The following is a 14800-nucleotide window of genomic DNA, read 5'->3' as shown; positions in this document are numbered from 1 at the left end:
TGGCGATATAAACATGAACTATGAATGGAATGCAGCCTAACCAGACTGAAGAAGTGATACGTCCTCAGACCGGCCACTTTCTGTATTTGGGTTTCTAAGACGGTTTCTGTGTAATGTTTACAGAAGCTTCCTAAGAGTGCTCTTTCAAAGTCCCAGCTGAGCTAATTTATGAGACCAGCGGCGGGCCATTGTTAATGTTTAATATTTGCGCTGACGTAAAACAGTGTCACGTCTGTTGTGCTGCGTTCGGTAACAGCGGTTCCCAGACGTTTAACAAGGCTCCCAAGACGTGACTCACAGACCCACAGCTTGGCAGGCCAGCTGAGAGTCCCGTTAGGACCTCATTCCCCCCAAAACGGATGTTTTTCCAACATGTACATATATGATTTCCACTTATGCGATAATCTGATCACAAGGAGGTTCATGCTTGGTCTGAACTCGTAGGCTATCATCGCATCAGCCGTGCAGAGAATCTCATGCGCGGCACAACATTAGGGCTGTGGCAAAGCTTGCCGTTCATTAAAGTATTTTTCCGAGACGAAACAAGATATTCATGCTATGGGACGGGCCTTATTAAGTTTTCCGCGGCTTCATAAATCTCCCAACATGGAGCTCCTTGTGTCTGGGAATGTAATAAGGCTGACACAGTGGATCTAATGTGCTACATCCATCACAAGCATTACCGTGAGCGCGCAGCATGGAGAAGACATCCCCAAACGTCACTTCTTAAGTTCGCCGTGTTATACACAACGCTTGCTTGTTTACGGAGTTGCTGGGACACCAACAGGACTGTGAAACAAACCAGAGGCCCAAAGAAAGAACCCCAATTAAAAACAGAATTAAGTACCGTGACAATATGTGTATATTTAGTTGGTATCTGTGGCTTCCTGTCTGGGGCTTCTAGTGTCTCTGGCTCTTTTGATCCAACCCTATAACCCTACTCCAATAACATATCCTGTATCCTCATTTGGTAGCATGGTGACAGTTTCCCAGATACCAGACCGTATTGGTTTCCCTTCATCTCGTGGCACAGGCCCAACCTCGGTGTCTAACGGATCCCTGCTGGAAGCAGCCGTCTCGACTTTAACTGTGCTCAAGTTGAGCAACTGACTAGTTCAGAGAATGAAGAAAATCGCTCTTTTGCACTCTGCTCCCAAACTCAGGCGACTGCACATGACTTTTTTTTTTCCCACCTTTGTTTGTTTTCCACAAAGCCTGGGTGTCATTCACCCACAGAATAGAGTGACTAATTGCTGACACAAGGATTCCATAAGTCTGAGTAACTTCACTTGACTAGTGTATACTTATGAAGGGTTTTCTCTCACACTTTCAAAATGAAACAATTATATGGTTAAATGTAGTTAGTTTTTGCTTGGAAGGAAGATAATTGTAAGTTTATGCTTGCTTTGAGTAAAAGAAAAAGTCACATGCGATTGGATAATTCAATGAAAGACAGCACTTGTCTTCACCACAAAGGCAGAGTCAATTGGTTCGCCCTTTTATGTCGGAAATGTATGCTTATAAGGACAGCGGAAGGCCCAAAAGGCAACTTCTGTTCATGTGTAGTGTACCATGTAGCTCTGAGGAATTTTCAACTCGGGCCTATTACAACATAAAGCTGCAGAACCAGTTCCGTGCGCCCAATTACTTCAAGGCCACAAGCTCGAGTCTCAACATTTTCCCCCTCGGGGATATTAGCCATCAGTCAGTCATGACACGTTACATTTGTCAAGACACGAAATTTGGGTTCGTCGAGAGAACTTTATGTGTTTTTAATTGATTTGCTGACATGGGGGGGGATGTGCTGCCATTCACAATGCACTTTTGGTTTAGTAGCCTCAGTGTGGTTCAGCTTGACAGGGAGCTTAAGCTCGCCAAAGCCTCTGGGGGGGTAGAGATAAGGAAAGGCAGCATAAAGGCGAATAAAGCTGCTTTGCACTTGGAGTGAGACAAAGTTGCACGCACGCTAAATGTGCCTCGATAAAGTGATTATATCTGTCTGGAACTAATAACACTAAAAAGTGTCATTCAGAAAACATCCACAAAACTCAACGATTTTGTGAATGCCCCGTTTCAAAGATGAGATCCTAACATGAGACCACTCCATGGATGAAGTGCGTAACTGATGGCTAATCCAACACAGCAGCATTTCCAAAACCAGGTCTCGACATCAGAGCCCAGTCTGAGATCTACTGAAGTGCTGTGCCCCATGGCCACTAATTCAATTGCAAGTCAAAAGGGACCAAGCGTCTCATCTTTCCTATAATGACTTTCCCTGTATAGTCTGTCTGGAACTTCAATTATCGCATGAAAGATAAGAAGTTAGTGAGATGCAAAAAAAATGAAAATGATATAGCAGACAATCGAATGTTCTGCATTGCTGGCATTGCAGTTGTGTCTCACTTTTGATTGGTGTTATTCTCAAATGGTAGACTTTGGGACCAGCTCTCGTGGTAGAGCTGTTGGTAACAGTGGGAATCCCCGTAGTATATTTTTACACCAAGCAACCATTTTTCCAAATTTAGAAAGATTGCGTTTTATCAATGGAACGTGGCATAGAGCGACAAAGTGAATTAATTAGGGTAACTTTCCATGCCACATTACACAGGCAACCACAAAGCCCGACTTCATTACATGGAGATTATTTTTATCTTAATTCTACCATAAAAGGAAACCACCATAATGTTCCCCCCCCATCTGATTCAGATTCCATAGCGGGGTCAGTGACCTGTTTTTGTTTCTAAAAAAGTGAGAATTACACATTAATATGTGGGACTTAATTGTGTTGCATTAAAAGACAGACAATGTAAGCAGGAGAAAAGAAAAATCACAATATATTATTTCATTTCCAAAACAAAAATCAACAGCAATCAATAAAAACAGTTTTCTTTCAAAAACGCAGGCAGCGTAAAATACAAATGCAAAACAATTTAACGTCAAGTTTAAAGCTAAAACAACAAACAACAGAGAATTAAAATGTGCCCACAGAGCAAACATGTGTTTCCCATTATGTCCTGTCAACAAGTCTCCCATCGCGTGTTAACAGGGTTTCGCCTCGGGCCTAAATTATCTACAAGACAATCAAATCGCTTTGGTTTTCAGTCATCATCGATACTTTGAATGTGGTGCTAATCTCTCGAGTGTACATGGAAATTCTACTATTGCAGGGAGTGATCCAGCTAAGGAACTTCCATCAGTCATAAACATTCCAGCAGAAATAATTAAAAACTGAACATTTATAGTAGGCGCTGCTCAGAATTTGGCATGGAAGCAAATTGCACTTGCTTTAACACTTAAATTTAGCACTTTAAATAGTTTATCTAGCTGAATCAATCAGCATGAAATGTCCAATTTTCTAAATGGCTGCTAAATCCTAATCTACTCCTTCACTTAGATCAGCTGATTGTGATTGGCCTTACACAGAGTTGAGGTTGGATTTTCCACAGATGAACGTGGAAATGTGCTGTTCTGCTAATGTTGCTTGTATTCACCCCATCTTCTGTAATTTTAGGCAAAGAAGTACTCTTAATGTGAGAATAAACTGCTAACCGGATACCTCCACAAGAAATACAATCTTGCAATCACAAAATAGCACCCTTTGCATATAAGTGACCTGCGTGATAAAACATTAAGACAAACAAATGTGTTAAGATGATTTCACTTTGGTGTGACATCAAGTGGCAATGGCTTGTGAGGTGTGTTCAATCCCAACATAAGGAAGTAGGTATCAAGGTGAAAAGTAACAAGTCTTGCAAACACATTGACTGTCGCTATTATGAGAAAAATAGGAAGCATGTGGGGAAAAAATATTCTGACAGCTGTGTTAATTTGTCAAAGTGAAAAGCACACTTTAAAATATTTCTTCGCAGAGTGTCAGTAGTCTCTGTAACCACTGTGTTTAGCTTATCATTATCCAAAGCAGTAGTATTCATCGGATTCCACCCTGAGTTTCAGTGGCGATTTGCTGAAAGCATCCCCATCAATAACCGTTTTATCCACAAAAGAGTCCAGATCTGTAGGTGAGGGGTCGTCTGGGAGGTCCTCCGCCAGAGTGTCCAAGTAACTACCCACGGACAGGCTGTCTAGCCCATCGCTGTTGCCGTCATTCAAGCTGTTGAAGCTGCCTCCGAGCGAGGTACCGTCCTGGCTGTCGGACAGGCTGTACAAGCTGCCCGTCAGACTGCCCTCTTGGCTGGCCACGCCTTTGTCTTCTATCATCCAGCGGACGGACTCGATGCCCTCGTTGATTGACATTAGCTGCAGCATCAGTTTCACGTCGATGGCTCTTAGATGTGCCTATGTGTTGGAGAAAAACAGCCCAGTTAGGTCACGGTAGTATTGAGTAAGTATGGTTGATACTGAGCTTAGCTTAGCATAAAGATCGTAAACAACTAGCCTCGCTCTGTCCAAAGGATCACCTCTAAAACTCAGGAACTTGTGTGAACACGCACTGCACTATTTCTTGGCATGGAGTAGTACCTTCACTATGCCATTCCAGTAAATTGTTAAACTAAGAGAAACTACCCAATTGCTGGCTGTAGTCTTAAATTAACCTTGAACATGGCTACTGCATGACAGTATGCCCTCCTTAGTAATGGAAGTTGATATAATACAAAACCAGCACCGTAATCATTGCTAACTAATGTTAGCATTTAGGTTCAAAGCTCATTGTAAACCTTGGAAGCAGCACGTGGTCCATTTAGTAGGTATTCTGGAGCTTTCCATCATTTCACATGGAGCTGGAAGTGCCCCGAAAAGAATGAATATTTGAAAATCTACAATTCTGCAACAACAAGACAGTCACTAACCACCGATGACGATCATGTGATAGGAAGTAAAGCTCCAGATGAGCTACTAAATCAACCGAGGGGGTGAGGTTTTTTTCTTATGAACTGTTAGCATTCTTATATCCTCCCATGGGCAGAACGTGGTATGCTTTGTTTAGACTGTCAGGCTTTGTTGTGAACAAAGAGACCTAACAATGTGGCACTGAAAAGGGACTTTTATTATCATGTAACAGCACAGCCAGGAAATAGATTGCATCCAGGATTGATATGACTTCTTTACACAGTATGGCCATTGATTACGCTTCCTGCCATCACAAACCATGCCATTGACTGGGGGTGGGGAAGTGGGCAGCCTATGGGGTCAATGAAAGGGATTCCCTGTGTCGACTGGATGGTTAACACTCACTCAGAAGGGAAAAATGGTAAGCAAACAGCTGCAACAGCTGCATTCAACATGCATTAAAGCAGATGCAGGCTAACAGGGCTGCTACATTACTCCAGACAGATGGGCCTGATACAAGAGCCTCTCTTTTGAGTGGGTTTTACAACCAGCCTTCATCAAGCTCGTATTGCTGCTGGTGTATTTGTTTTGCTTTACGTGCACACAGAAGACGAGCAGATGGAGTCATATTGGTGCTGCACATTTCAGTTAATTTGTCTCTTGGTCATGCCCCTCAAATATTGTAAAAAAAAGAAAAATGTGTGTCTAGCAGACTTCTGCACACCAAAACAGAGCAGTGTGATTGGATTAGTGATTAAGCTGTGAAGGTAGTGCCACACAAAAGGAACTGTCCGACAATAAGAGGCCACAATTGTTGCTTTACCCCCCCCCCCCCCCCCCCCTCATGTTTGCATGATTAATGAATGGCATGGCTGTCAGGTTAAAACATGAATTAAATCAAGGTGCAAGAAGAGCAACAATATAATAAATAAAGTCAAATGCCTGTTATTATGTGTACCAATCCCTGGGCAATAACATTGATTCTGGAAGGGCTATTATATTTGGAAATACAAAATGTGCCTCTTCTAGATCTCTGTCACGTAAGCCTATCAACAGCTACTTTCAGGCTGATTGGTCAGTCTGCCGGCCATGACACAGCTCTACTGCAAGTCTGCAAAACCCGGTCAACTGGGCCATCTGCTCAGAAATCCTAATACCTTCAGTGATCTTACTGAAAAGGGGGTTTTGCTGTCACTCTGGATCGACAAAGCTTCTGTCTAACAAGCATGGCATTTGAAAAATAATGCCAGGTGTAACTATGAAATCATTAAAAATGGTATTTCACAGGTAGAGCCTTTTAGGAGAGGGAGGGGGAGGGATGTACTCCCTGAGGTGAGTGGGGTTAATCAACAAAGGTCTCTGAGGACGTTAGTGTGCAGGTGTGAATGGCTCTCTCGCTCTGACCGGCTTCACTGTGCTTTTATAAGACAATGAGGTAATACAGCCAACAGTAGAACTTTGCATGTACCAACCGCATGTTGGTTTATGGGCCTGTTTTGCATCTGGAAGAGAGCGTTCTTGTGAGCCCAGTCTTGGTTGCAATAAATGTGATACAGTGCTGTGTTTTACTTAACTTTACCTGGCATTAAACGCAACAAAGTAAGCTAGCTTGTGTATACAGTGGCATTTATTTATTTTTAGCAGATATTAGCAGAAAAATACACTGCTTGGACATAACACTGTCAAGTATTAGTGAGCTAGCCAGTAATTACACGTATGTAAACTGTAAACATACAAGCTAGCCTACACTGTAGCGGCTCTAAATCGTAGTTTTATCGCATATGCTATATGGTGCGTAGCATTTATGGCAATTTACTTAAACATAAGGCTACTGCAACAAGTCCTGAAAAGTTTCTTAAACAGGATACAGGTAGAAAAAAAGGCTCTTACCATTTCTTGTTTTAGGAATAGCATTTTGCTCTCCAGTCTTTTCAAGTCCTCATTGTCGGCGCACAGTTTGCGGCTCATTAAATGCGGTGTCGCCGACTCTTGATGCTTTCCTCCGGCGAGAGAACGGACGAGGCTCTCCGGAACCTTCAGACCCATTTTTGTCTCTATATCCTTCAAATCAGGCAACACGTTGCTCTCCTCGTCCATCGCAGACAGTCAGAAAGGCTACGGGTTCTCACTGACTGTGTGGTTGCTAGGGGAGACGCGCGCGCGAGCTACATCCAAAGAGGAGTTGATTCGAAGTTGCAACAAGCGGCTGCTCCCCCACAACTTTATTCGACCGGCTCGTGGAGCGAAGTGTTGAGCCAAAAACACTTCACGCTGACTCCACCTCACAACAGACCTCCCCTCGAAGCGGCTGACCAGTAGTGAGACAGTTTAACGACAACGTGCTCTCCGTAGACCCGCCCCCACGGGAGCGTCATCTGAAACCGGACACCGCACAGGTGTAGTGAAAAAAACGGATTGCTGTCATAGGGAAATACCTTTTTATTTGTCTCACATTGGGGAGGTGGGTGTCCGACCACAAGGCACGAGCTTTATCAGCTAATTCTCCATTTATGTGTCTGCAAAGACTTTCAAATGCAACATGAATGCAGGTAAAATGAAAAGATACTGACATACCCCTAACAATGAGTTAAATAAATGGTAATAGATTGCAAATTACTGTTAGCATTCAATTTAATCATTTAAAAAAATGGCATGCATTCATATCCAGCAACATTCTGGCAAAAGTAGCCCATACTGTAAAACATTATGGTGGAGTAAAAACAATTAAAAAAAAAAGATACCCTCCACATTATGCGAGCACACATTTCAGTTAAGTCACATGATTCCACTTTTAATCTGTTCGGTCGTTATTTACATATCAGCAGGTCATTTGGATATATTTATCCTCTCCCTCTCCCTTAACACGAACATGTAGAGATCCAGAAATTGAACTATTGCACCCCCTTGTGGGCGTTAAGGCGCCATTACACAAACAGTGTATTTTACAATTGCAAACACATTTTCTTATGTTTTCAAAACCTGAAGATGTCAAGGATGAGACCTTTGCAAAACCACGCACTTCAAAAGTACTCCATCTTAATCTTAAGCATCACATACTTTTTTGTAAAGAAAACTTAACTAAACCAGCTTTGTTGTCGGGACATGAATGCAGCCAAAAGATTATTTCCTATAACGTTGTAGCATTCATGCTCTCCGAAGAGAACAGATCCTTGCCAATCTGTATTTCTGTGTCACTGTGAAAGTAGAGAGATGAGAGGCTGGAGTTTGAATACCGATCTTAGACTACAGATTGGCTTTTCACATCGTCGTAGCGCTGGTACTGGTCTCCGAGCAGAGGCTGGTGGCCCTCCTTGTTCGACTTGGCACGCACGGCACACGTGGTGGCCGCGAAAACGACCGCCACGAGCACGAGGGCAGAGACGATCCCCACGGTGATCATTTCAGCCAGAGTGAAAGCTTGAGCTGGAGGGGAGAGAATGGGATGATCATTACCTTTATTGTCTGGGTTTATTCAAAAGGAAGGATTCAAAGCAGAAAAAATAAATACCTGGCCATTCAGCATCGTAAGAATAACCGAGATTCTCAGGGGCGGTCATGAACATCTCAACGTTAGTCACTGGAGGCCAGAAAGGCACCATGTTGTAGCCCCTGTTGTGACCGATGGGGGCATTTTCTTCAGGATACAGACTTGAATCTGTCAAGAAATACACACAGTTAGACTAAAAGCTCACCATGCTAACTATAAAGCAGTGAGATGCAAAGTCAAATAAAAAAAAAATAGAAAAACCTGGACTGTGTCTCCTCAACCATTCATCAAATATAGCGTCGGTGTAGGTGTGGAGCAGGACGAAGATGGGGTCATTGGGGGAGAGGTGAGTCTGTCCTCCGGTCCCGTTCAGGAACAGATGGGCCAGGTTGTGGAGGCTCCTCACCACGGGGTCGTAGTTCCCCTTGGGGGCGCTGTAGCCTGCCGAAACATGAAAAAGCTCAAAACGCTGTATGTCTATGTAGCGACGGCGTGTTACGGAAATCTATTTTGTACTCTTTCACCTTCAATCGTGTTTCTGAAGCTCTCGGAGGAGGTGGAGTAATAGGGCGGCGTGTCGAAAGCGTTCACCTGCAGACAGTCTGCCACATCCTGGGGCTCGGGGAGACGCTGGACCATCGGCCTGTTCACATTTCCTGCGGGGTTCCTTCTGATGGGGGAAGTCTCGGTGTCTGGAAGGAGGCGGCAACGAGATAAGATAAACCAGCACTACAAAAAGTGAAGAGGCTCACAAGATTATATGCCAGGGAGAAGAGAAAAAAAACACTCTTACTGTTGCAGATGGTTCCCAGTGTGTCATAGTCTTCTACGCTCTCACATATGACCCTCCACTGGGCGAAGATGGAGTTAGTGCTGATGGAATTGATGTCGAAGCTGCTCCTGGCTCCCATCAGGTCGTCTGTGCAGATGTCACATGTGCTCCCACCGATGGCGAAGTTCCAGTAGGGCAGGGCGAAGGAGGGGTCCTGCAGCATGTCCTGGTTGAAATCAATGAAAGGATGTGGAGATCAAGGCACGGCGTCTGCTCGAGGCTTGGTTTTTTATTATGCTGCTGATGACTTTATTACGTTACAATCCCCGTCCCCTTAGGTAGCGTGTCAAAGTCGATTTTAAGTCTCATTTGGCAAACGGAGCCAACGCGGTTATCATTGTCACACACACTGCGATTTGCTTTAAAGACAGTTGATGGCAATATCGGTTTACCATGCTCCAATAAATCAGAAAATTGGTTCTTTAAAAGCCTTTTGTGTCAACAATTTAGAGACTAATGGGGAAATATATAATATGTCTAGAGAGAAGAAAGAGAATGCACATACAACCAGGGGGCAACAAACAAATATAAAGTCGTGATGGGTTTGGAAGTGATTTTGAAACCTTTTTGGAAAATTGTGCGATGTTCACCCTTGCATTTCCTAACCCTATCGTATTACATGGTCATATATCAGTAATTTAGATATGTGATATGTTGACATGCCACCTCACCTGCATGTCTCTCTCCAGCTGCAACAGGTGGAACCGGTGCCAGGTGACAAAACCGGGCCCCTCGTGCGAGAAGTCCACTCCCCCGAAGCTGGACTGGCCGGCGCCCAGGAACGTCTTGCTGACGGAGAAGTAGTGGGTCCACACGAAGTAGTTGTAGATGGTGACGTTCTCGAACTGCACGCTGGTCCCGTCGGGCCCGAAGATCTCGGCGTAGCGCCGCGTGGCGATCACCAGGTCGGGGTGCACCGTGCGCTTTGCCCGGTCCAGCGCGTCCACGAACGCACGCTTCTCGGCCGCGCTGAGCTGCATCACGTTTCTTCTTACTGGCGGATTAGAGGAGAGAGGGGAAGTGGATTAAGTCGGGCAGTCATGCGTTCACTGGGGATCAGTTTTTGACTGACCGAGTACAGAAAAATGGGCTTTACATGCACTTTCAAAGGCAGTTGGATTAATTATTGTTTGTAATAAAATGCCTCTTTCTAACTCAGGGGCGTGGCCACCGGGGTGGCACCGGCTACCCCTGGAATCTGATTAGCCACCCTCCCTGGCCAACCCCACCAGATCTGTCCATCAGTTTGTTTGATTAAAGTTTCGAAACTTGCACTTCCTTGGACTATGACACCACAAAATTGCAAGAAGACCTGTCTATTTGTGTCCAGTGTCCACTACATAGTTCTTACATGCTACACTTTTAAATACATAGTTCTTACTGTTCATTACAATCTATGACTGTAGGGAATTTAAACAAAAAATAATAATAATTTCAGGGTGCCACCCTTTTACAGTCCTTACCCCTTCCTGGCCCCCCGAATAAAAAATTCTAGACACGCCCCTGCTACTTTTATAATACATTTCATCATTGTTACCATATTTGGTCAAATAATCAGTTATTCCCAATAAAATAGTTTTTTGACAACAAAAAATATTTTGCTCTGTTTAATGTCCTAAATAAGTGCTGTAGTGTTGCTTAGCAACGGCGCTGAATCCCTAAAACGACACATTTGATGTGAACACGCGCACACTTACCAACAGAGACGCGCTCGTCGCAGCTGGGCCCCGTCCATCCGTGTCTGCAGCGGCCGCAGTTATAGCCGCTGAAGTTCCCGTTGCACTGACAGGTCCGGTTGAAGTAGCGGACGGGCCACCGCTCCCGGTCGTCGCGTCCGTCGTGCGGGTACTGAGGCCCGTGAGGACGCGCGTCCACCGCGACCGACACGCACTCCCCGCGCCCGGTGCTGGAGCCGCACGGGTCGTTGTCGAGTCCGGAGGGCGACGGGCAACACTGCCCGCTCCGGAGTCCCTCGGGGGTCACGCACTCTCGGGGGAACTGGGCGCTCACGACCACCGCGCCCAGGAGCACCAAGCAACAGCGCTGCCACATTATCCAAATATTTACGCGCGGCTGATTTGGAGTCAGTTTTGTCGACTGATGGTTTACTCCCAAACAGACACTTCAACTAAACCTTTTTGTAAAGATAACTGAATGAGCGTCAGTTCAACTGTCTGTGTGTAGACCTGTAATCATCCTCTTCCATGTACCAGGCCGCTGCTTCTGCTTCCCCCCCGAACCGCTCAACTGTGGGCCTTAAATACCAGATTAGCGCATGACCGGATTTTGCTCCCCATGTGATGCCATCAGACAAACATCATATCTCCTGCTGGGGATGGAGGCAGGGAAGGTAGTGTGTGTGATTCCTCGAGTATAATTAGTCTAAAAAAAAAAACTCACAGGACTTCTAAAACATTACGAAATGTATCACAAAATCAGGTTAAAAACACAAATTATGATGAATAGGAAGCCCTGAAAGATTAATATGTGGACGTGGACTAACGTTTCATGCCTTCATGAGCACTATATGAAAATGAATTTGTTGTGAAGTTGTAGCCTTTAATAAAATGTAGATGTTTTCTGGAATTCAAATGTGCTGCGAGCACGTAAAGGAATAAACTACTTTTTTTCTTTAAATCATGGACCATTTCACTTGTAGACTGTCACCTTTGTGAATCATAAGCAATAAAAAATTATGGTATTTTGAATACCGACCCATTGTTGTATAAAATGCTAGATCTAAATCTTGATAAGCCTCAGACTCAGAGGTTCGTGTGTTTGTTGGAGTGATTATATTTCTGGTCATTTGACTTCTCAAGAAGGCCTCTCTCTTTCTCTGCACCAACTCCTTCACCCTCACCCCCCTCACCCCCACCCCCACCCCAAGGCATCCGTGTTGTCAAGAGCATGTGAGACACGCAGGCATGAGGCCATTTCTTCTACAAAAGGCCACTTCTAGGAATGTATGATTCTTTTTGCGATTACTGTGCCGAGGTTGCATGAATCCACCTCGTCGTATTAAAAAAAAAAAAACCCTTTTATAACAGTATTTGTGGAGGGACTATTTGTAAGATTTATAAAAGCAGACATGTTTAAAACTTAAAATTGGTACTTGACAGATTCATCATTAAACTTTAAAACAAGTGGAAAAAGAAGATAACTATTGATGCAACGGAGGCCGACAGATTGTGACGTACACTTCCCATGATGCAAATCAAAAGCGTTGCACTGTATGCTGCAGAAAAAAATACCCAGGGTGCATTTCATCTGACTGACAGGAGGCATCCTCGTTTGCTATCCAGGGACTTTCAGTTCACGTTCTAAGTGGAACACGTCAGCGTTTCTCACTCATAACTACGACTCGGACGGTGTTACCAAGATGGAAACCGCCGATGGCGATAACTCCCACGTGACCTGAACGCAGCATTACACCTGTCATGCCTGGTAAACGCCCATATCTTTCAAAACGCCACTCATGCAATTTGAAATGATGTTATGTAGAGTTTTGGCCTCCAACGCGACGCAGTGATGATGTCATCGGGGTTCTGGAGGACATTCTGGAAGCGTTTGGCCATGACGGTGACACGAGTGATCATTTCAGGTGAATAAAAAAAAAAGTGTTGCGTGTCTTACCTCTCTCTGCTTTCCGGCACGTTGCTCGTTTTCCTTGCTTACCTTCACAATCATTTGAATTCTCCCCCCGATCAGCCCTCCAGCGGGTGAACAGTTTGTTGATTTGCCTCAGTGTTCGGCAGGTGAAGGAGCCTCGCTGGAAACAAAGAAAAAAAACAACGTTTGATTAGTTTAAATGAGCTGATGATACCGGTGGCCAACGCTAATTTATTTTCGGTCGTCTGCGTCAAACAACCTCGGGCCATTTTTCTTTTTCTTTTTGGATGAGGAGGGAAAATGATTGGCGGTTATTGTTGACAAAACCTACAGCTAACCCGGAGGAATTAGAATCTAGGGCAAGATCAGCGAGGAAGGATCTTTCCTAAAACCTCCAAAGCCGTACGCTCTTCCCATAATTCACTGCAAGCTTTAGACGGGGGCGCGGAGAGGACACTGGCTAGTGTGAACAACAGTTGTTTGGTTGCATTAATTGTTCTAATATTATCAGATCTCCTCAAGGGGATCAACACCCGCTAATTAGTAAACCCTCACAATTTCTCTCATCACATGGTTACGGAGAGGACAACAACAACAACAACAACAAAACGGTCAAAGCTTTCACTTCAAACAGCAGGAACATCAGTGAAGCAGCAGATAAGCAGCTATGGTGCATTTGGTGCGTTTACTCATACAAGGTAGTACTTTGAGTATATCCATTTTACATTAAAGAACACAATAAGATCATCCTTGTTTTGGCTTGTTACCCCTTACAAAGTGTCTAAGTTTAAATAAATGTAAAAGTATCCTATATTTCATGAACACACGATGCAGAAGCGAATAGAAATGTATGAAGCAAAACCTCATTTTTTCCCCTGATTTTCTACTTTGTTCAGTAAAAGTTCTCCTTCCATCAAACGATAAAAAGAATATTCACAGCAACTTTTTGTTTCGGAAAGATGCGATGAACCCCGATGCTGTAAGTATTAATAACTTGACATCCATATAAGCCCATAAGTGGGGGGGGTCTTCCTCCAACGTGATCTTACACACCGAAAAGGCAAAGCGTCTGAACCCAGTCACATGTGTTTCACGTTGGCTATCATTATTCCAGCCTGCATGTATTGCTTCATAATTGGGGCGTGACGCTGAGGATTACACAAAGCTAGCGCTAAGCTCATTCTCATGAAAAAGAAATACAGTCACATTCCTTATGTATGTGCCGTTCCCATGTTCCCCTAGAGAAGTACAGGAGACCCCCACTCCTGTGTCTCAAGGATGTTAGAACTATTTCAAGATGATTCATCTGGAGACTTTTCTTTTAAAAAGGCCCTAAATTAATGTTCTATGATTTATCATCATCATCGCAGACTTATGCGTATTTAATAATTCAAAGTGCTTTTGACCTAAGATGCACTGCAGGTTTTTTTTTTTTTACAGTCACATCATTTAGCGATTAAGTCTGTTTGTCATCTCCGAGGAAACTTCTGCACACTTCACTTTCAGCCATCGACGTGTCAAACGAGTGTGTACGAGCCGGTGCAAACCTACCGCACCCACACGATCCGCAGCTGTATCCAAACTCATTTCCTTTGTTTCCACATGAGATTGTAGCAATTAATTCAGGCTGTAAAAGTTAATTTTCAATTATCTTTAAAAGCGGGCGTGTTAGATTAGTTAAAAAGAGAAAACACAACAGTAATTAAACAGGTCAGGGGTCACGGTACGTGGTAATGTAATGGTTGAAATAGAAGCGGAAACACAACAAACTGGACTACAAAGATGCAACTTGTTTTTTTTGCTTATTTTGCTTATTGTTTAGAAAAGTAGTGGATTAGTCTGCCCACACATCCCGCCCCCCCTCTCCACCCGTGACCACCCCCCCTCATCCGACCTCCATTCCAGCTCCGCTCAGCCCGCCGCCGCTCTGTGTGTGCTCACGTCAGTGCACGTGTGTGAATAAACCTGCAGGGTGGGAGATCATGTGAGAAGATGTGACTCGGACTTAATGGTTATCCTTGCCTTTGGTAAAAATGGCACAGTGGGAGTCATTAGGAGGTAGCTATACGAGCGGTTCATATGAC

At 44.2% G+C, this 14800-nt stretch overlaps 2 protein-coding genes across 2 annotated transcripts; both read right to left on the bottom strand.

Moving 5' to 3' along the window:
- Window positions 1-2809: 2809 nt before the first annotated feature.
- Window positions 2810-7039, bottom strand: lurap1l (leucine rich adaptor protein 1 like). The gene is made up of 2 exons (XM_084003232.1): window positions 6679-7039; window positions 2810-4296 (listed from the first exon to the last, which is right to left on the bottom strand). The coding sequence occupies exons 1-2, from the start codon at window positions 6883-6885 to the stop codon at window positions 3910-3912; spliced, it is 594 nt and encodes a 197-aa protein (XP_083859358.1). The 5' UTR covers window positions 6886-7039; the 3' UTR covers window positions 2810-3909.
- Window positions 7040-7770: 731 nt separating this feature from the next.
- LOC311009183 (5,6-dihydroxyindole-2-carboxylic acid oxidase-like) lies at window positions 7771-11335 on the bottom strand. The gene is made up of 7 exons (XM_084003198.1): window positions 10805-11335; window positions 9779-10101; window positions 9069-9273; window positions 8800-8967; window positions 8537-8716; window positions 8297-8443; window positions 7771-8211 (listed from the first exon to the last, which is right to left on the bottom strand). The coding sequence occupies exons 1-7, from the start codon at window positions 11157-11159 to the stop codon at window positions 8027-8029; spliced, it is 1563 nt and encodes a 520-aa protein (XP_083859324.1). The 5' UTR covers window positions 11160-11335; the 3' UTR covers window positions 7771-8026.
- Window positions 11336-14800: the final 3465 nt, after the last annotated feature.

The sequence above is a fragment of the Eutrigla gurnardus genome (assembly GCF_963514095.1).
Source record: "Eutrigla gurnardus genome assembly, chromosome: 23".
Taxonomy (NCBI): domain Eukaryota; kingdom Metazoa; phylum Chordata; class Actinopteri; order Perciformes; family Triglidae; genus Eutrigla; species Eutrigla gurnardus.
This window is presented reverse-complemented; position numbering and strand designations above follow the sequence as displayed.